At 35.4% G+C, this 22,672-nt stretch overlaps 1 protein-coding gene and 1 pseudogene across 2 annotated transcripts in view; both read right to left on the bottom strand.

Annotated features, from left to right (window-relative positions):
- Nucleotides 1–1,380: 1,380 nt before the first annotated feature.
- On the bottom strand, nucleotides 1,381–19,523 carry LOC114274943 (BURP domain protein RD22-like). The gene is made up of 4 exons (XM_082894776.1): nucleotides 19,509–19,523; nucleotides 5,399–5,487; nucleotides 3,881–3,986; nucleotides 1,381–2,337 (listed from the first exon to the last, which is right to left on the bottom strand). The coding sequence occupies exons 2-4, from the start codon at nucleotides 5,435–5,437 to the stop codon at nucleotides 1,505–1,507; spliced, it is 978 nt and encodes a 325-aa protein (XP_082750902.1). The 5' UTR covers nucleotides 5,438–5,487; nucleotides 19,509–19,523; the 3' UTR covers nucleotides 1,381–1,504.
- LOC114319473 (BURP domain-containing protein 5 pseudogene) overlaps nucleotides 7,997–22,672 on the bottom strand; it is a 46,834-nt pseudogene continuing 32,158 nt past the window's right edge. The window contains exon 3 of the transcript XR_014344606.1: nucleotides 7,997–8,914. The product of XR_014344606.1 is annotated as a BURP domain-containing protein 5 pseudogene (transcript). The remainder of the gene's footprint in view (nucleotides 8,915–22,672) is intronic.

Raw genomic sequence — 22,672 nt, 5'->3', positions numbered from 1 at the left:
ATATAGGTGGGATTCTTTTTACACCCAAAAAATCATTAAGTGCTCCTAATTTCTAAATACACATTGTTTAATTATTTTAAATTTTGTTTTACTTTCATTTCACCTTATTATTTTTTCTAAATTACCCTCAAGGTAAACCCAAATTATACATAATAAACAAACTTAAAAAACTAAATTATTTTGAAAACTTTTCAATACAGAAAATAATTCTCAAATAAAAATAAAATAAAAAACCAAACTTATAAGCACATAAGTATTATAAATACAGAAAAAATCAAACTTTTACATAAGCATTATAAAACTTTTCAATACAGAAAAAAACTTTTGCATTATAAATTATTCACAAGAATGCTCGTTAAAAAGTAAAAACCAAACTTATAAGTATCAGGCACTAACAATAAAGAGTAGTTATCAAATAATGTACTATTTCAATGAAAAAATAAGAACTTCAATAATATGCTATTGTTATTCTAACTACTGGGCCCTTTATTTTTTGTCAAAAAAATGATATATAAAATAATTGATGGCGCTCTACAAAAATTGTAAAACCCCTTTATATGAATACTTACCATTTTTTTTGATGGGTTGCTTCAAAAAAACTATTTTGATTATTACTTTCATCAATTATTTGATTATGTTCAAACTTTCTTTTAAGGTTTAGGGTTTTAAAATAATAAAAAAGTGATGAGGTTGATGATGATAGTGAGTTTTGATAGGATGAATTGGAGTTTTGGAAGAAGAAGAAGAAGAAGAAGAAATAACTTTGATCTTTTGGAGAAGAAAATACAAAGATTTGAATATGAATAACTGATTAGGGTGTGGCATGAGAAAAAAAATTATTTTAGGGTTTAATATGTGTTGTCCTTATTAGTAAATTTATATTAAAATATAATAAGAATTAAAATTTATAAATTTAAATCAAGCGTATTGAGACATATTTTGGGTTGAAATAGAATCCCCAAATATAGGCTACCGATATTAGTAATTCAGCATGATAGTGCTACATACTCAAAAAAACAAAAAAAAAACAAAAAAAAAAAAAAATTCCAAAAAGGTATCCAAAAATTTATATCAATGGGCTACATTTATTGTCACATATATAACTCATATCATACCACCTTTAGATATGCTATACAAACCTCAATTTCAGAATAATTATCAAGATATAAATTTTGAATGCATAGCAGTTTTCTGGTATTGTATAACATTTTGGAGTAGTTTTAAGTAGTGCTAAACACCAGGGACAACATATCTTTTTTTTTTTTTTTTTTTGAACAAGGGGACAACATATCTATTATTACTGAAAAACAAGCCACAAGCCACCCTTATGTCAAGCTCATATGCATATGTGGGTGGGAGAGTTGTTATAGTACATATATATAAACACGACATATATATCTGAGTAGAGTTTTTCAGATTATGATGACAATCCAAACCAAGCAAAACAAACATATTAAAAACTAATTAAACAAGTAGTGATGACTCTTTTTTGCAAAGATCAATCTTAGTTACGAACCCAAACTATATGATCCTCAGGAAGGAAATGGCAAATTGGAACTGTCCCTGGCTTGACCTTGAGCACTTTAAAGGCCAAGTTTTTCGGATCCCAATGCGATGTGTCGGTATGGCACACTGCAACTGCTTCTACTTTCGTTCCATCGACGCCTACCATTGAAACCTTGTACGCCTTTATTGTGGTTTGTGTCGTGTGGCAATAAAACACGGTGTACTTGTAGTTTTGCTTATGGCACACTACGGCTGCTTCGCTTGCCATCTTTTTCACTCCTTCAAAAGTGTATGTTTGCAAAGGGGTTTCTTTTTTGACTTCTGTGGAGATTGCTTGGATACTTTTCCCAAGCTTGTAACGGCAGAAATCGATCATAGACTCTAGTGAAGTCGCGCAATATTTCTCTTCTCCTTTGGTTGCAGGGTCTTCGCATTCTTTGATTGTTTGCTTGATTGTCTTGGCTTCCATGGAGTTGGGTTTCAGCGAGAAGTAGTCAAGAATTTGTGGCATTTTCTTGGATGAAAAGGGTATTTTCTCGGCAACCTGGCGAGGCAACAAAGCAGTTGATGTGGTGGTTTTAGTGAACTGCAATGTCATTTTTGTGTATTTTTTCAAGTCATTTTCAAAGAAGAAAAGAACGATGTTGGGATTATAATGGAGTTGATCCGGAGTAGCGGCGAAACCGTAACCGATGTTAGGGCCGTTTACGCCGACATAGGGCTTTCTTTTGTGTCCGGTGTTCACAGAGACACCTCCTTTCCCCGCACCAACACTAGTGCCACCGCCGCCCTTCCCTACCCCAACTGAGGTGCTCTTATCTTCCATCCGTTCTGCAAATTAAGAAGATAAAATTAAGTATGAGGTTTGTGATGTTTTCTCTCCTATGTATCTATTTCTCTCATCTCTTTCCTACCTCTTTGTTCTCTCCATGATTTAAATGAAGGGTTGTTGGCAGTGGTGTAGTAAAAAAATTTATTTAGTAGTGTCATTTAATTAATTGTCATCGATGTCATTACATACTTCTTTAGTGGAGAAACAAGTTGTGAGGATTGGAGGATGGAGTGGAGAAAGAGGAGGTAGCGGCTCAGAGCATCTCCAATGCACTAGGTATATAATGATTGTTAGGCAAAATGCCTAGTATGACTCACTTTTTTCAACTCCAATGCACTAGGCATGTAATTAGGCATTTTAGCTCAATTCACATTCACTAGCTACATGTAGCTAGCCTTCAAGGCTAGGCAAAATGTATTTAATCATTAGGATTATTTCCCTCCATCTTTGTTGCTGATGTGGCATTTTATAAAATTAATAGTATTTGGATGAATAGCTAAAATAAAGAGCATGGTTGGAGCAAAAACATGAAACAGTTGATTGGCAAAATAAAATGTACACTTTATAGTAATGTTTAGATAGGTAAAATGCCTATTACCGTTGGAGATGCTCTCATATGTTTTTCAATTTATTTTTATTTTATTTTCTTGTGATTTAGGTGAAAATTGAGATGAAATTAACTTTGCCCAATCACCGTTCAAATAATGATTCCCTACTTTTTGTTTGAGTAAAAAAGTTAGTGGAGAAATCAATGTGTGACAATTAATTCTCTTTTAGTGTGATTATAAGAATCTTTATTTATCAATAAGAGAAATAAAGATGTACAAACTTAAAAGATTCACAAACAGTGCTCAAAACAAGTTAAGTCAAGCCTGACCTTAATACCGTCAAACTATAATGCTAAAGAGTTAGTGATTCAAAAATTAATGAGCGTGAGTCTTGCACCCCAGTAGCCAGTAGTGAAATTTGGACCCTTAACCTCTTGTCTACTAAAGAGTCACTCTTGCATCTTAACCACCAAATCATCACCTATTTCTTACTTTTTTATTTGTTGATAAACGTGATAAATTGAATATGTTATGATTATCGAATCGATCTAATATTTTATATAGATAAAATACATAAAATATCTGTCAAAATAAACAAATTCAGATCATTAAATCAGAACTCAAACAACAGCATGGACTGGTGAAACTGCCTCCGTCACAATTTCTCCTTGTTTTACATGGAAGCAAATAGTGTTGAAAGTTACCAAGTTAAAAAAATAAAAAATCAAAATAAAAAAATAAAATGACAAAGAGGAAAGGAGTCTATAGCCAGAGGTGGCGCAACATTAATTAGGCCACTTAGCCCTAGCCCAAGGCTTCTCGAAAATTATATATATATATATATATATATATATATATATATATATATATATATATATATATAATTTTAGCCTTCATTTTTACTAACACTTTAGTAAAATAAAATCTCATTTTAACATTTAATCTAAGATCTCAAAAATTCTTAAATCATTAGTACCTAGAGTGGAAGACTAACCAGGGTGTAAAAGATCCTTGACAACCTTAGGCATAGGAGAGTTTGGCATAATCGAGTTCCAGTATGCTTCAGGAGATAGAGTTGCATGACTTGCTACCAACGCCAACTGTATAAGAAAAAATAAAAATCTCATTAATTAGCTTCTCAATTTGAATACCAAAAAAATTGCATTAACTTACATAAATACTTATTTATTAGGTGAATTATTTTTTGAAGACTATTTTAATGATTTTTTAATATAAAATAATTGTTTTTAGGAAGCAATAAAAAAATTATTTTCAAATTTTCATAAATTATTTTTAGGGGATTGTTTATAGTAGTTAATGTCCCTCAACATTTTCACAGGGAAAATTTGACTAAAAAAAATTTCGCCTAACTCAGAGAAATTTCTATCTCGACACAGAAAAATTTTAATTATCAAATTTTGAAATTTCTCTGGTATGATATAGAGAAATTTCATCAAGGGACCTTAATTAATAAAAAAAAAAACATCTTGGGCCTCAAAGTTGGAGAGGAATGTTTCACTAATTTTTCTTTATTTTTATACAAAAATGGGAACGATATGAATGATGAATGTTTTCGAACTTTTCATTATTTTTTGTTTTCAAAAACATAAAAACTAAAGTAAAGAAAAGTTAAACAACATTTGTTGAGGACACAAATACATGGACAAATTATATCCATAGTTTAATTTGTCTCTTATATCAATTAGTCCATATAGATTAAATTGTATTAATTTTGCTTTTTAATTTTCATATTTGTGTTAGTTTAGTTTAAATTAATAACATTTAATAAAAAATTGGACAAAAATAAAGGCATAATGGTCCATTTAAAAGAGAATAGGTCATTTCAAATTGGACACAAACTCCTCATTCACTTGAGGAGTGTGAATGGATAATTTTTGCTATTTGATTTTAGTCCAATTTGTTAAAAGCATTATTAATTAGATTAAATTGATATAATATAAAAAATTCAAAAGTAAAATTAATAAAATTAAAACTACAACAACTAAATTGACACAAAAGATAAACTATAAGAAGTACCAATGTAATTTATCCAAAATAGATATACACATACAAGAACATATATCTATTCAATTATTAAAAGCACGCAACATAGAAGATGAAACTTCGTCACGCTTTTTCTATTTTTCAAGAATGCTCCTCAAATTGTTAACTGTAAAATTTCATATCTAGCAACAACTTTAAGTCATTTTCAAAAAACTTTAATACTATGTTTGGTTAGGAGATTTACGAAAGAATTTAGAAAGGAAAAAATAAAAGATAAATAAAATGTAAATAAAATATATACCTATATTTTATATAATTTTACATACTTTTTCTTTTTTTCTTTCAAAATTATTTCTCAAATCTCTCAACTAAATACAGAGTAAACCATTTTCAAATTCAACCCATCCTTTATATATATATATATATATTAAACCGCTCAAAATTGCAAAAAAAAAAAAAAAAAAAAAATTACAAATGTTAATGAGGATTTGGGAGCCGAGAAACTCACAGAAAGAAATGCAAGGATGGGTAGGAGGTGGAATTCCATGGAAAGCTGCAGAACAGAAAACTATGATATGAAAGAGAAAGAAAGCTTATCAGTATAGCTAGCTTACACTTGGAAGTAAGAGAAGTGAGATTGTGATATTTATAAGTGAGTGTTAGTGTTAGGACTTAAAAGAGTGTAGACCCCTCTCTCTCACTCTCACTCTCTCTCTCTCTCTCTCTCTCTCTCTCTCTAGCACCAAAAGCAACATGCATTAAATATAATTATGCCAAATGGTACCGTGGGAGGTTACCTGGGGACACATATGTGAGATAGCACCAAAAGCAACATGCATTAAATATAATTATGCCAAATGGTACTGTGGGAGGTTACCTGGGGACACATATGTGAGAGAGAGAGAGAGAGAAGTGACGTATGGTGCATTACAGTCCAAGCAAAGTAATGACTATGTTCTTGGACTGAAGAAGTGAATCTATGAAAATTTGGTATGTAGCTCTCTTAACAAATTGGACTTTTTGGTTCAAGTTCCATAACAAACAATCACCAAATTTATTTGGATTTAGGGAGGGGGTGTTAACCATCAAATTTAGAAAAATGTTATAAATTTTAAATAATTTATCAAAATTATTAAGATTTAGACATCTTGTATGATTATAGCATTCTGTTTTGGGCATGCCATGCATGATATACTTTTTTTGATCGGCAAAAAAGAAGCTTTATTGATGAAAAAAACAAGTACAAGGTACAAGACAAAATATATCAATAAAGGAAAGGGAAGTGCAAAAGCATCACAGTGAACTAAATGATCCCAACTAGGTTGGCACCACAGAACTCACCCTGTCATTTGCCATGCATGATATACTTATTATTATCATTTTAAAAAATGTTATGTATGTGACACCCAAAATATATTTACTTAATTTTTGAAAGAAAAAAAAATTATAATATTTTTTTGGGCCATAGTGAAACTTGTGCAAATAATTTTTAAGAAACCTCACGGGAAGCATGGTGCCATGTGGTACCATGTGGTGTGCTGCATATTGCAGCATAGTGCTGAATAGTAAGGATCTTCTTACTTATAAATAGGTGAGTTGTATGGTAATTGTTGGCCGTATAATTTGTAAAAGCTAATCACAATTTAACACGTGGTACAAAGAAGGCAATTTGAGGAGTTAATACAAGTTGTCAATCAAAGTTAGACACGTGGCTGTTCGTATTGGTAATAATGGATCTGCGTAGCACTGGAACTATTGAGAGAAACAGGATGATGTGGCCTAACGGTTATTCCTAAAGTTTAAATTCAAAATCATGAGGGAAGTCTAACTGCAAGAGTGGCGTAGTGGGACTGGCTGTGAGAGAGCATGTTCAACAATCATGGGAGGACATTTTGACGATTGGAAGCCCATTTCGACGATTACCACTGAGAAGTATAAATAGCAAGGAATGCCCCAAAATGAAGCCCCAGACTCAGATCAAAAAATCAGTTTATTTACTTCATTTTCCTTCCAGTTTTACAATTCTTTACATTTCTACACTTCAATTCATATACTGCATTTCATTTCCTAGGAGTAGTTTCAAATAGTTTGTTGCTTTGAACCTCTACGAGGCTGGGTCAGATCATTGTAAATTTTCATTTACTTAATGAAATTCAGATTCTGAAATTGTTCTTCACTCATTATTATTTACTAGTTTCTCCTAAACAAGCCACCAGTAAAAGTTCTTTTCATTGAGGCTGAAAGAACTACAACCCAATCACTTGATAATTAGTTGGCAATTATAAATTCTATAAGGACTAATTGATCCTTGATGGCACGCTTAAATTTACATTATTAACCTTCAAAAGCCAAAAAATCCAACATATATTTTTGGCACGCCCAGTGGGACACTAAAATGACTAGACGTAGGAGACAAGGAGAAAATGAACGCTTGAAAGAAGGTATGGAGGGAGAGGTAGAAGTAGCTGATCCAGAGGATAATGTGATAACACATTCTATGGAAGCACCTATCTCATCAGAACCTATGGTCGAACAAACTAGCACCTCAGAGCATGCATCACATGTTTAAAATATTGGACGAGGCCATAGAATTAGACCATCCACTATTCCATCTACCTAGCCAATGAATCCATGGGAGGCTTGGTAGATGCCATGGGACAATAGTTAACGTATACAATGGAAAGATGGGCAACATCCTTTATAGATAGAATGAATTCCCATCAACCAACTATCACAAGGCATATGGAGGAAAATTCAAATGTCTTTCAGCAAAGATTGGCTAGAGATAAACAACCTATGCAAATTAATAGACATACTAATGGTCAGACTAGAAATCAAAATTATGAAAGACCATCACCTATACCTCAGTCATGGTATAAGCCTTCTTCGAGACCTTTGGTAAATCAAAATATCTCATTATCTAACAGCGAAGCCATACAAATTGGTAGATCTGGGCCAACGCAAGAAAATGGCATGAGAATGTTTCAAAATCCCATGTTCGAAACCATGCCTGGCACAAGGGGGTTTACTAATCCTCTGTTCGAATTCACACCCGCGAGGTTGGAAGGGTTTCCTGCGGCTGGGAGAGAAACAACACCTGTTCCTCCTATTCCTCCTCTTGCAACACCTTTCGCAGGACAGGCCCAGAGTGGTTAACCATACCCCCAACAACAACCAGTACCACAGGGACAACCAGCCTTGAATATACCTCATGGACCAAGAGGACCTCAAGCACATGGGATACCACCAGACCCTGTGTTTGTTCTTCCAGTAGTAGTCCAACAAGCACAGTCCCTGGCTTGACCTTGAGCACTTGAAAGGCCAAGTGTTTCGGATTCCAATCCAATGTGTCGGTATGACACACTGCAACTACTTCTACTTTCGTTCCATCGACGCCTACCATTGAAACCTTGTACGCCTTTGTGGTTTGTGTCTTGTGGCAATAAAACACCGTGTGCGCATAGTTTTGCTTATGGCACACTACGGCTGCATCGCTTGCCATCTTCTTCACTCCTTCAATAGTGTATGTTTGCAAATGGGTTTCTTTTTTGACTTTTGTGGAGATTGCTTGGATACTTTTCCCAAGCTTGTAACGGCATAAATCGATCATGGACTCTAGTGAAGTCGCGCAATATTTCTCTTCTCCTTTGATTCCAGGCTTTTCGCATTCTTTGATTGTTTGCTTGATTGTCTTGGCTTCCATGGAGTTGGGTTTCACCGAGAAATAGTCAAGAATTTGTGGCATTTTCTTGGATGAAAAAGGTATTTTCTCGGCAACCTGGCGAGGCAAGAAAGTAGTTGATGTGGTGGTTTTAGTGAAGTGTAATGTCATTTTTGTGTATTTTTTCAAGTCATTTTCCAAGAGGAAAATAGTGATGTTGGGATTATCATGGAGTTGATCCGCAGTAGCAGCTAAATTGTAGTTTTTGTTTCCGGTGATCACAGAGACGCCTCCTTTCGCTGCATCGACGCTTACGCCACCCTTTCCTACCCCGACTGAAGTGCTCTTATCTTCCATCCATTCCGCAAATTAAGAAGATAAAATTAAGTATGAGGTTTGTGATGTTTTCTCTCCTATGTATCTCTTTCCTACCTCTTTGTTCTCTCCAGGAGGTAGTGGCTCATATGTTTTTCATCTATCTTTTTTTTTTTTTCTCTTTCGTTCTCTTTTGATTTAAGTAAAAATTGAGATAAAATTAATTTTTCCCAATCAACGTCCAAATAATGATTTCTTACTTTTTGTTTGAGTAAAAACGTTAGTAAAGAAATTAATGTGTGATAATTAATTCTTTTTAGTGTGATTATAAGAATCTCTATTTGTCAATAAGAGAAACAAGAAGGACATGTAAACTCGAGAGATTCACAAACAATCCCTCAAAACAAGCTAAGTCACAGCCTAACCTTAATATCATCCAAGTATAATATTAAAGAGTTAATGATTCAAAAATTAATGAGCATAAGTCTTGCATCCCAATAGCTGGTACTAAAGAGTCACTTTTGCATCTTCACCACCAAGGCATCATCTTTTTTTTGGTTGACAAATGTGATAAATTGAAGATGTTATGATTATCGGATCGATCCAATATTTTGTTTGAATAAAATACATAAAATGTCCATCAAAATAAACTATTCGGATTATCGAAATGGAATTCAAACAATGCCATGGACTGGAGAGCAACTGCCTACTTCACAATTTCCCCTTATTTACATGGAAGCAAACAGTGTTGAAAGTTACCAAGTTAAAAAAATAAAAAAATAAAATGACAAAGAGGAAAGGAGTCTATTGCCAGAGGTGGCTCAACATTAATTAGGCCACTCAGCCCTAGTCCAAGGCTTCTCGAGAAAATTTATAGGGTAAATAACAATTTCACCCCCTGTGGTTTATCCAAAAAACACTGAACCCCCCTATAGTTTCATTTGTAACACTTAAACCCCCTAAACTTTATAGCATGTTGTAATTTCTAACGGACATAACAGAAGTGCACAAAACGACGTCGTTTTGTGTAGTGCCTGATTCAAAAAAAATATTGATAAAGGAAAAAAGAAAAAAGGGGAAGGAGAAAGAGAGAGAAAGAGAGAAAAATAGTGAAAGTGAGAGAGATTGCAACCGGAGAGAGAGTGAGAAGCATATATATATAACTATACGCATATACATGTTCATACAACTATATGTATATATATAACTATATGTTCTTGAGCTAGAAAAAGGTTGGAGATTTTTGGTTTTGGCTCAGATGGGTTTCTAAATAATATGAAGTTGGAGTGTGAGATGAGGTAGGAGGGTGTGTGAGAATTAAAATAAATTTAATTCAGAAAGAAGAATACCTCCCGCCATAATGTTCAAGCCTTTGAATCTTCATCCTTGAATGATCCAATCTTGAATGTATAAACAAAACCCACTCACAGAACACTTTTACAGAACCATATAGGAAAAGTGAAAGGAACAGAGTTTCAAGTCTATTCTATTCACAAAATAACGTTTGTGTTTGATGGCTATCACAGACATATATATAAATAGGCTTGGACCTATATCCAAGTGTAACCCCTTACAACTTTCCACCATCAGGGAAGTTGTAAGGACTCATGAAACCACCATATGGGATAGTGAACAGACGTTAGTTACCCATTAACCATTAAACTAATTAAATATATATAATATAAATAACTAAATAAATAAAACAAACATGTGGCATATGGACCACTTTATGGATATTCTTACATTCTCTCACTTGGCACATAGAACACACGTTGTTGACTGTCGGGTAACTAACAAACTGATTATGGCCATTAAATAAAAAATACCCAAACCTTAGAGTTATATTACACGAATCATGGCGGTTATACTCTATCAATTAAGTATTTCCTTCCATGTATTACATTGTATCACACTCTCAACTTTATGTGGTGTCATTCTTTATAAATAACTTCTAATAAGTTATTCTGGGTCCAATGATCCCTATGGATCAATAGTCCCAATGGGCTGCATAGTATCACAAATACTTTAGGTGCACAAAATGATGCTTTTCACTAATAATAATCAAAATGTCATGACAAAACAAAATGAAACAACAACTAGAAAAATTATTGAGCTAACCAATCAGTCACATGCCCTCAACGTGTTTTGAAAACACCTTTACAGAAAGACCTTTGGTTATGGGATCTGCAACCATCATATCGGTGCTAATATGCTCAATGCTGACTTCTTACTTCTTAACATGGTCTCGAACAGCAAGATACTTTATGTCAATATGCTTGCTTCGGCTACCACTTTTGTTGTTGTTAGAGAAGAAAACAGTAGCCGAATTATCACAATAAACCTTTAATGGCGTAGAAATTGAATCCACAATTCGAAGCCCTGTGATAAAATTCCTTAACCAAATAGCCTGTGAGGTTGCTTAAAAGCATGTTATAAACTCTGCTTCCATTGTTGACGATGCAATTATCATCTCTTTGGCGCTCTTCCATGAAACAACACCGCCTACTAGTAGATAGACATATCCTAAAGTGGATTTTCTGGAATCTTGACAACCCGCAAAATCTGAGTCTGAATATCCAACCACCTCAAGACAGTCAACATGCTTATAAGTAAGCATGTAGTCCTTGGTTCCCTTTAAGTACCTCATGATTTTCTTTGCAGCCTTCCAATGTTCCATTACTGGATTACTTTGGTATCTTCCAAGCATCCCAACTGCAAATGCAATGTCAGGTCGTGTACAAACTAGAGCATGCATTAAACTGCTTACTGCAGACTCATAGGGAATGCTAACCATTTGTTCCTTTTCCAAATCATTTTTCAAACATTGATTTAAACCGAATTTGTCACCCTTTAAAATGGGCGCTGCATTAGGAGTGCAATCACTCATCTTGAATTTCTCCAAAACTCTTTCAATGTAGGCTTTATGAGACAGTCCTAATGTCCTTTTGGACCTATCTCTGTGAATCTCTATGCCAATGACATAAGAAGCTTCACCCATATCCTTCATTTCAAAATTTTGGGAAAGAAATTGTTTAGTATCATGCAACAATCCCAAATCATTAGATGCAGGTAAAATGTCATCCACATATAGAACTAGAAAAATGTATTTGCTCCCACTCACCTTAAGGTATATACAATTGTCCACAACATTCTCCGTAAAACCATATGAAGTAATAATATTGTGGAACTTTAAATACCACTGTCGGGAAGCTTGTTTTAGTCCATATATGGATTTCTTGGGCTTGCAAACTAAGTGACTATCTTTATCAGAACAAAAACCTTCAGGTTGGTTCGTGTATAGTTCTTTCTCAAGATCCCCATTTAAAAATTCCGTTTTCACATCCATTTGATGTAACTCTAAATCAAAATGAGCTACTAATGCCATGATAATTCGAAATGAATCCTTCTTAGAAGCCGGAGAAAATGTATTATGATAATCGATGCCTTCTCTTTGAGTGAAACCTTTAGCTACGAGTCTGGCTTTATATCGTTCGACATTGTCATTTGAGTCTTTCTTGGTCTTATAGACCCATTTACAGCCAACCGCTTTAACTCCTTTAGGCAACTTGACAATTTCCCAAACTTGATTCTTAGCCATAGATTCCAACTCTTCCTTCATATCATCATACCATAATTTAGAATCATCCCTATTCATGGCATTAGAAAATGAAATAGGATCATCTTTAGATCCGATGTCAAAATCAGACTCCATTGAGTATACAAAATAATCACCAGAAATTGCTGACTTTCTAGCTCGTGAGGATCTTCTTAATTCTGTAGTCTCAATTGGGACTTGAGCTACAGGCTCTATGTTGACTTGTTCCTCTTGTGGTGAAAGTTCTTGAATTTGTTGATTTTCAAGAATATCGGGTTGATTATCTTGAAAGACAACCAATTCACCTATATTCATGGGTGTTGTATCCGGATCCCGTGATTCCTTCCACTCTATCTTTCGAGGGTAACTCCCACTAGGGTCAACTTCCTCAATAAACTTAGCATTTATGGCTTCAACAATTCTAAGTGAGTTTAAAGGACAATAAAATCTGTAACCCTTGGAGTTTTCTGCATAGCCTATGAAAAAACCACTAACTGTTCTGGGGTCCAATTTCTTTAAATGTGGGTTGTACACTCTCACTTCAACTGGACAACCCCAAACGTGTAAGTGTCTTAAACTTGGCTTCCATCCTTTTCATAACTCAAACGGTGTTTTGGGAACAACCTTGGATGGAACCCTATTTAAGATATAAACAGCGGTTTTCAAAGCTTCACTCCATAAATTTATAGATACATTAGAATAACTAAGCATGCTTCTTACCATGTCCATAAGTGTTCGGTTCCTTCTTTCAGCAACACCATTTTGTTGTGGTGTGCCAGGCATTAAATATTGTGCAATAATGCCTTCTTCCTTAAGGAACTTAGCAAATGGACCTGGTAATTGTCCCAATTCTGTGTACCTCCCATAATATTGTCCACCCCAGTCTGACCTCACAATTTTAATTTTCTTTTCTGTTTGTTTCTCTACCTCCGCTTTATAAACTTTAAAGGCATCAAGTGCCTCGGCCTTATCAAACGAAAGGTAGAGATACATGTATCGTGTGAAGTCATTAATAAATGAGATAAAATATCTCTGACCATTCAGACAAGGTGGAGTAAATGGTCCACAAATATCAGTGGGTATGATTCCAAGAATTTCCTCACTCCTTTTGGCACCTTTGCTGGTCTTGTTGGTCTGCTTTCCTTTTATGCAGTCCACACAAGTACCAAAGTTGGTAAAATCAAGAGTCGGAAGGACTTCATCATTAACCAACCTCTTTATTCTCTCAATGGAGGTATGTCCCAATCTCATATGCCAAAGAATAGAGGAGAACTCATCAACAATATTACGCTTAATGCCAATATCACCATGTAAGGTTAAAAGATTTTGTTCAAAAATAGGATCCAGATTTAATTTGTACAAACCATTAATTAAAGTACCAAATCCTACAGAAACAGAGTCTTTAAACAAACTAAAATTTGCACCAACAAACTGAAATTCAAATCCAAATGGTACTAGTCTAGAAACAGAAATTAAGTTTTTTGAAAAAAATAGAATGTAAAATGCATTTTCAAGATCCAAAACAAAGCCATTTTTTAAAACAAGTCTGAAAGTTCCAATAGCTTCGACGTGCGAATGCATCCCATTGCCCGAATAGATGCCTTGTTCACTTCCCGTCGTTTTCCTTAGGCTGAGGAAGCCCTGCATGGCATTAGCAATGTGAATTGTAGAACCCGAATCAATCCACCAATCATATTGATGAGTATTAACAAAGTTAGATTCATAACACACAAGAGATATGAGATTACCTTTCTTCTCAAGCCATTTCTTATACTTGGGGCAGTCTTTCTTCATGTGACCCTTTTTCTTGCAGAAGAAGCATGCATCTTTATTGCCATGATTTTTAACTGGCACTTTACCAAGTTTCTTTCATTTTTGATCACCTTGGCCCTTTTTCCATTGCCCTCCTTTATGTGTTGCTAAATGAGCACTTTCCACTTTTCCATGCTTCAATCCCTCCTCCTCTTGAACACACACGGTCAAAAGTTCATTGATAGACCATTTTTCCTTCTGTGTGTTGTAAGAAATTTGGAATGCTCCATATTCCACAGGAAGAGAATTGAGTATGAATTTGACAAGGAATGACTCAGAAATATCAATCTCTAAGGACTTAAGATGAGCTGCAATGTCCCTCATTTCCATAATGTGCTCACGCACACTCCTAGACTTGTTATGCTTCATTCTTGATAGTTTGTTCATTAGGGTGCTTGCCAATGCTTTGTCAGAACTAACAAATTGCTCTTCAATAGCCCTCTTGTAGTTCTAAACCTTATCAGATGGTGGGATTGAGCCCCTAATGCTCTGGCTAACATGTGACTTTATGAGCATTAGGCTTAAGCGATTGGATCGCTTCCACTTATCATAAGCACTCTTTTCTACAGCGGAACTCCCGTCTGTGGGTTCAGGAGGTTCATCCACACGGAGTGCCAGATCAAGGTCCATGCACCCTAATGTTAGAAGGATTTTGTCCTTCCAGTCCGAAAAATTATCACCGTTCAAGAATGGAATATGAGAAGACTCATTAGATAGTACAGAGGTAGAAATCACTACAATTACCAAGAACATTATTAATGCTTTGAAACAATAACTATAGTCTGAATCAACCAATGTCAAATTCAGTAACAAATCTAAACCTTCCTGTGGGTAGAGGTCACTAAACTGTATTAGATTTGCTATTACTTTATAATAAGACTAATGGGTTCCAAAATATTTAAGGAAAAGAAAACTCATACCTGTGGGTTTAGAGTGTTCAATCCTTTTAATACCCAATCCATTAGCTTATTCCAATTAAATTTCATAAATAATTACTTTCCTGTGGGACTGTGATGACCTAGATTTTTTTTTTAAATAGCCAGTGCATAATTTAATTGAGCAAATTTTCTAATTTGATTGTTGTGTAAATTCTGTGCGAAAACAGTTCGGTTTTGTATTTTTAAAACATAGTTTCCGATCTCAGAAAATTATGAAATTTTTATATGTTGTTCCCATATGAGTCTAGCACGTTGGATAAACATTTCAGAATTTAATAATGAGTATTTAGTTTATGAAAATTCACGGACTGATTGGTGTTCAGCTTAATTTATAGCAGAATTTGAAATTGAGTTTTGGGTGTTCGGACCAGGATTTGAGATAAATTTGTTGGGTTTATTTTGGTATATAATTGGACCATGTTTGGCTTATGGGTGGGACCCATGACTTAGTGTAGAAACCCCATTTTTGACCGCCCTTAAGACTTGGGCGTTACTGATGGTTCACTTGGTGATGAAAGATGTGCAGGGTAAAGGTTCAATTTTTTTGGTAAGAGGAGAGTCAAATCCTAAACTCACACCCCATTTTGGACCAAAGCTATTTTGAATGGTTTTTAGACCTTAAAACCCTCTCTTTCAAAATATTTTTGAAAAGAAGTTTCTACGATGTTCCGAGGCTCGCATTTCGTTAAATTTGTGCTTTTCGGTAAACCGAGCGAGGACAAAGTGAAAATGAATGAAAGAGAGATGAAATCATTGAAAAATCTTTCAAAACACCTCGTTTATGGGTTTGGAGTTGAAGAAAAGAGGAGAAGAGGGAAGAAACCAAGTTGGAGAAGAAGATGGGCATGAATCGCTAAGAGAGAGTCGAGCAGCCCTCGCTAAATCAGGCCTATCCTTTTGAATAATTGGATTTCAGCTATAAGGCCACCACCGTTGGAAATCGTACTTCCGGGGCTTCATTTTTCACTTAAGAATCTCCTAAATCCGAGTCCGGATGGGGGAGATATGATTGGTTGAAATTGGGAATCATTCCGGTTGGACCGAAACTGAGCAGCCTTCACTAAAAGAGGTATATCTCTTAGCACACATGGAATTTTTATGTGAGGCTGCCATATTTTTTTAGAAGACGTCCGGGGCTTCAGTTTAGGCACAAGAATGACCTGAAAAGGCATCCAGATGAAGGAGTTAGGCTTGCTTCAAGTTAGGGACCAGGACTAATTTTTCCTATCGGCCTCTATGGGAGTGCATCGGCCACAATTGGAGCTCAGCAGCTATAAGTCGGCCAAAAGTGAACCTTATTGGCCACAAATGTTGGCTGATCGGCCAAAAATGTCCAGAAAACCCAGAATTGGCAGATATTTCTCCTCTAGCTGTTTCCAGCTTGTGCTACCTATCCTAAATCAGATATTTTGACCAAACTTGATATTTTGCTATATATGAGAGCCTTATATCTCATATTCAAGGGGTGAGAACATATGGAAGGCTTAGAGAAATTTTGAGAGCTTCTCACTCTAAAAGGTCCTCTCTCTCTACAAATTCCAGAGCTGAATCTCTGCCCCTCTCTCTATAGTTCACTCTCTTTTGCCTATTTTGTGCATAAAAGTGCATGGAAGTAAAGAAATAATTCTAGTTTGCCTAGGCATCCTTCATCAAAGTTGATCACCATTGGCTTGAGGTCCCTTGGAACCTATTTTTGGGCTGATTGAAGGTTGTTTGGCTCAGAAAAGTGGTTGTTTTGCTGTTGTGCATCAAGAGGTATACCTCTCTCCCTTTAAGCTTGTTTTTCACATTTGATTCACCATCAATTTTCCATTGTTTTGGACTATTTTGGGGCTGGTTTTGAACCATAAAAAACTCTGATTTTGAGGTTCTAGAATGGTGGTTTAAGCCTTGTTTGGCTAGGGGGTTGTCTCTCCCTTTTGCTCCTTGGCTTGTAAAGCCTTTTGAGCTATCTTTCAAGGCCTTTCAAAACAAGTTTTCATGGACTTTTAACCACTGAAATCTAGAGAATTTTCAGTGTTAAAAAACCTATTTTGAGGTCCCAAATAGGTGGGGGTGGTCCCCCCTCTTCTTCTCTCCATGCCATGACTTGTTAGCACTATAAAGTAGCATCTTTTTGTGGTTTATGTTAGCTCTTTTCAAGCATGTTTTTGGTGTTATTTTGGCATGTTATAACTCTGATTTTGATTGGTGGACTCACCTCTTGCATGCTTTATAGACTTGGAGTGTAAACTTGCACACTAGCCTAACATGCATCATGCTTTGGACCATCATTCTAGTATGATTTTGGCTTAACTCCAGCAAGCTTTTGGCCATTTTTTAGCATGCTTAAGCTCTGATTTATGTTGTTTTAGTCATGCATGCCTTACTTTGTATAGCCGTAGTGCATTCTAGCTCACTAGCTTTGAGTTTCCAAGCCATTAGCATGCATTACTTGGATTATTTTCATGATTTGGCATCATTTGATATGTGATTTTAGTGCATGTAGTGTGGTCATACACTTGCATTTGTCATTCTTTCAATACTTTGAAGGGTTGGTCCTTTATGCCCTAAACATGAGTCATTGTGTATGCCTTCATACCTAAGCTTGCGAGCTATCATTTTAGTATGTTTTTGGGGTTATTTTGCCATGATATAACTCTGATTTTTGTTGGCGAAGCCATCTCATGCTTGGTCTTGGTAGGTGTAGTGTAATTCTCCCTATTGGCCTTGCATATTCCATGCTTCATGCCTTCATGCTAGCTTATTTTGGCTTCCTTCCATACATGTTTTAGCATCATTTTGACATGCTCTAAGACTTTTTTGGGTTGTATTTTCCATATGCTTCATGTATTGCATAGTTGTAGTGCAACTGGCTATGCTAGCCTTAAGCCTTGAGCCTCCTAGCATGCATCATTCGTGAATGTGCATGATTTGACATCATTTATCGTGACATTTCAGAGCATGTAGCATTGCCATGCTCCCACATCTTTCACCCTTTGAGTGCCTCTAAGGGTTGTGCATTGTTGCCTTGTTTATGGCCTAGTGTGTATGCATGCATGCTTAGACATTTGACCCCCCCATCTTAGCATGTTTTGGTCTTTGTTTTGACCTATTTGAGCTCTGTCCATGGTTGGTTCATGCATTTGTGCCATGTATTGCATGTCTCTAGAGTAGTCCTCCTTGGTAGCTTTGTGCCTTAAGGACTCTTGCATGCCATGCTTATGTTGATTGAATGATTTGGCATCATTTCATACCTAATTTCAGTGCTTATAGTGTTCTTACACTTCCACATTTTTCACTCCTTGAGCACTTTTGAGAGTTATGTTCTTATGCCTAATTGGTGAGCCAATACATGTGCATGCATTTCTCTTGCTTTCATGCCTTTATTTCAGCATTATGGCCACTGTTTTGGCATGACTGAGGTCCGTCCATATTCGGTTTAAGTCCATTGAGCATGTTTGTTTGCATGTTGTTCGCATGCTTATGTTGCCTTGCATTGTGTATGCATGCCATTAGCATTAATAGGTTGCTCATGTCTCATTGCATTGTGTATGCATCGCATTGTGTGCATGCATTACATTGTGTTTAACATGCTTGAGTTGCATTGCATGTGTTTGGATTGGGTGCTAGTCTAAACACGAGAAACAAGGGACGTTTCATACTTGAAGTGATGAAACGTGCCTCAATACTCGGTCGCCGACCCTCTTGATCATGCATGATAGAAGTTAAGGCATTTATATGTTTTTGTGCATTCATTTTACATTGAATTGTGCAACTCGGCCTCTTTGGCCATCATGCATCGAAATGCGTGATTGATGGCTCGAGAGCCGAGCACTATACACCTTTGAGCCTTAGACATGATAACAGGTGTAGTTGCACACATATTTTCTTGTAAATACACTGCCATGCCTCTGTTAGTGCTCTGTTGCAGCAAAAGGAGAAGTTTGCAGGAAGCAGTAGCCGTTTGACTACTTTGTCTGCCGATCGGCTAATCAAAATTGGCCGATAGCCATAAAAATTGGCTGATGATTATTACACATGGCCGATGGCTATTCCTCTTGGCCGACCACCCCTCAGATTGTTCCTAAGGTGGGTCAGAAGCACTATGGAAGTCGGCACAATTTTCAGAGATACAGAAGAGTGCAAATAGAGGCAACATGAGGCACGATATTGGATATCCGAGCGAAGCCGACCGAGCATGCATACACCCCTCTCCTCGAGGCTGTTTTAACTGCTTTGTGTAGTTAGTTAATTTGCTAATTAGTTAGTTAATGTATTTTCTAATTGATTCCATCTTTGTAATATTATAATTAGCTTAGTATAGCTAGTTTTAAGTTGGTTTGTACTTAATTAGCTTAGATTAGCTAGTTGATTCAAATTCAATTTGTGTTGTGTAATAATTAGTCTAATTAGCTTAATTAGATTAATTGCTTAGCTTAGCTTAGAATAGCTTAGCTTTTATTCGGACCCTCCGTCAAGAGGGCACAATTGTTGTAATAAGCGTGCGTGTGTGTGATGCATGTCTTCCAACCCCATTTCTTTCTCCCTTTTACTTACCTGCTTTCAGTGGTTAGTTTTAGGGCATATCTCAATTAGCATCCTTATGCTTGCATGCGTGCATCCATTCATCTGTCTTGTATGCACCAGGTTCGGCGCATCATACTAACTGTATTGTATTTCAATACCAATTTGAATACATGTTATCAAGTTGCATTCACATGACATATTTGAATAGCCGAGCCTATCTTAGTTGCATTTTTGCATGTGTTGCATTAGCCATCTTAACATGAACTAGGATCATGCATGATTTCTAACTAGTTCTCTGTTTTGACTCGGAGTACATTGTGAGTGTTTACGCTTTAGCATACTGCATGAGATGTGTATATTGTCATGTTAGCATGCTTGCCATGAGGCTATCTGCTTAAGTGATTAACTGCTTGAATGCCTGTGGGTAAAGGTTGGATTGCTTGAATTGGAACAATTCATCAAAATGTGTGTTTTATGCCCACTTGAGGTGGCAAAATCATGTTTTCTAAGCCCACTCGAGGGTGGCAAATTCACGTCTTAGACTACTTGCGAGTAGCACCTTCAAATCACTTTCAAACAAACAAACATGAGATGTTTTGTTCCAACTTAGGCTATTTAGTCTATACTTGTATGTTGTGCGCATCACATAGTAATGATAGATTAATAAACCGGAACAAGAACCCATGTGTTTTCAAAAACAACATATCATGTTAGTAAATGCCGATCTTTGGATCGGGCGAGCGGGGGTGCTCATTGCATGACCTTCCCCTCTCGTACCCAAGTTCCCGAGCCGAGGCAACTTTGGTGATGAAGGACACGTGGCCTTAGTCACGAGTCAGGGTTTCCTAAATTTTCCAAAATAAAACATTTAGGTGGCAACTCTGTATCTGGCAAAGTAGTCCATGTTTGGCACTTCTTTATAAAAATTAGTTTTTCAAAACGATTTGCCGGATTTGGACTCTTTGGTGATTTATTGGTCTTGCATTGCACTTTGCGAGATTAGATTCAGAACCGTGACATTGAGTCCAAACTGTAGTAGCTAGAGAGCAAACGAATTCGCGCCCTCGCGCGCGGAGCTTGGGAGTTCTCGGGGCGGTCTACACTTAGATTTAATTTAAATTGAGTTTGTTTAATGACTCATGTTTAACTGTTTGGTCCTTTTTAATTATGTGATTGGTAGTAACCACCTTGGGAGTTGTTATTATTTATTATATAGGATTATAATAAATATTTGATAGTTGATTTTATGGTGTGTACCATATAGTAAAAAAATTATATATTTTTATAGTGAATAAAATAAGTGTATATTTTGTGGTGAACAAAATATTATGTTTTGTGGTGTACAAAAATATCATATTTTGTGGTGAAAAAAATTATGCTATTTTGTAATTTATATTATAAAATTTGAAGATATTATTACAAAAATTATATTATTTTTGGGGAAATCATTTTTTTTTGGGAAAGCCCCCAAACCCACGTGGGGTTGTCTTCCCCACGCCTCTCTCTTCCCCTCCTTTTTGCTTTTCATTTTGCTGAGCAGAGGGCTCAACTCTCTCTTCCTCTCAATATCTCTCTCTCTCTCTCTCTCTCTCTCTCTCTCTCTCTCTCTCTTTATTTTTCTCCATTAATGCTCAATCTTTGAGCTTAGAGTGAGAGTCATTAGAGTGAAATTTTGCAAAAGTGTTGTAAATGAAAGTTGGAGATCTCGTGGTACTCTTCACAATGGTAGTTTCGAATTCATGATCAGGCGATGTTTGCCTTCTAGATCTGCTCTTCTTTATTATTTGAGATAGGAACTTTCTTTATATTTTTACATTAAAGCTATGTTAGGGTTATTTTGAGAAAATATATCATTATAAGAGGTATTGCATATATATATTTTCAAATTTTTGCTTGGTAATTTTTGGAAGAAAAAATTATGTTGAAATGTTAAGAATATGGCATTTTGAGATTGATTTGGAAAAATCATTTTGTGTTGATAATTTTGCAAAGAAATCATAAAATAAAATTTAATAGTTCTATGGATTGTATCTACATCATATTATGGTTAGATAATTTATTTTGAGAAATTGATGTTGAAATATTTATCTCATCCTTGAGTTTTGAAATTTATTTTTGAGAAAAATAAATTGATGTTGAGGAATATCGTGTAAATTGTTAAGTAGGGATTTTTCCTACACTTCTTTATGTACTTTTACTTGATTATATGGAGCTTAGAATTGTATATAATTTAATTAGGATTTTTGAAAAATTTGTGATTTATTTGCTTAAAAGAGAAATTTTGAGAAAAATAAAGAGTTGATGTCCAAATTGCGAAAGTGTAAACGTGGAATATGTTTGTAAGGTTATGAAAGAGTTATGTTTTAAATTTAAACAAAAACGGACTTCGATTCGATTAGTTTTGAAATTTTTACCGTTTTGCGACCAAAAGAGCATTTTTAAAGAAAACAAAGGAATTACGTTTAAATTTTGGGGCTTTTGATCAAAATAGGATGTCATAGTTGAATAATGCTTGGAGAATGAGTTTGGAAAGAAAATGATGTTTTTTTTTGGCATTAACGGTATTATTTTGCTTAATGTATTTGTTGGAATAAAACCGACACGGTTAGAAATGGACCTTGAGAGGTTACCAGACGTGATTGTGATATGAAAACTAGTGTAGTTGTTCATATTTGATAAAATGCGGAATATCATTTGTTTCTAAATGTTGGGAATCATGGGAGATTCCAGGTTATGGTTATATGTTGGATTGTATGTCCATGATGTTATCTTTTAATTAATATATTAGAGATAACTATTTTGGCTATTGGTGAAAATTTACCATGTTGCATTTAAATGAGGGATTTCTTGGAAGGATGAGAAATGATAGAACATTGGAAGTTTGATATATAACATGTTATAAATTTATCTTGAAATGACTAAATTGGGAATGTTGATTAATATGTGGAGACT

This window comes from Camellia sinensis, chromosome 11 (assembly GCF_055761805.1).
Source record: "Camellia sinensis isolate YWXY chromosome 11, ASM5576180v1, whole genome shotgun sequence".
Taxonomy (NCBI): Eukaryota; Viridiplantae; Streptophyta; class Magnoliopsida; order Ericales; family Theaceae; genus Camellia; species Camellia sinensis.
This window is presented reverse-complemented; position numbering and strand designations above follow the sequence as displayed.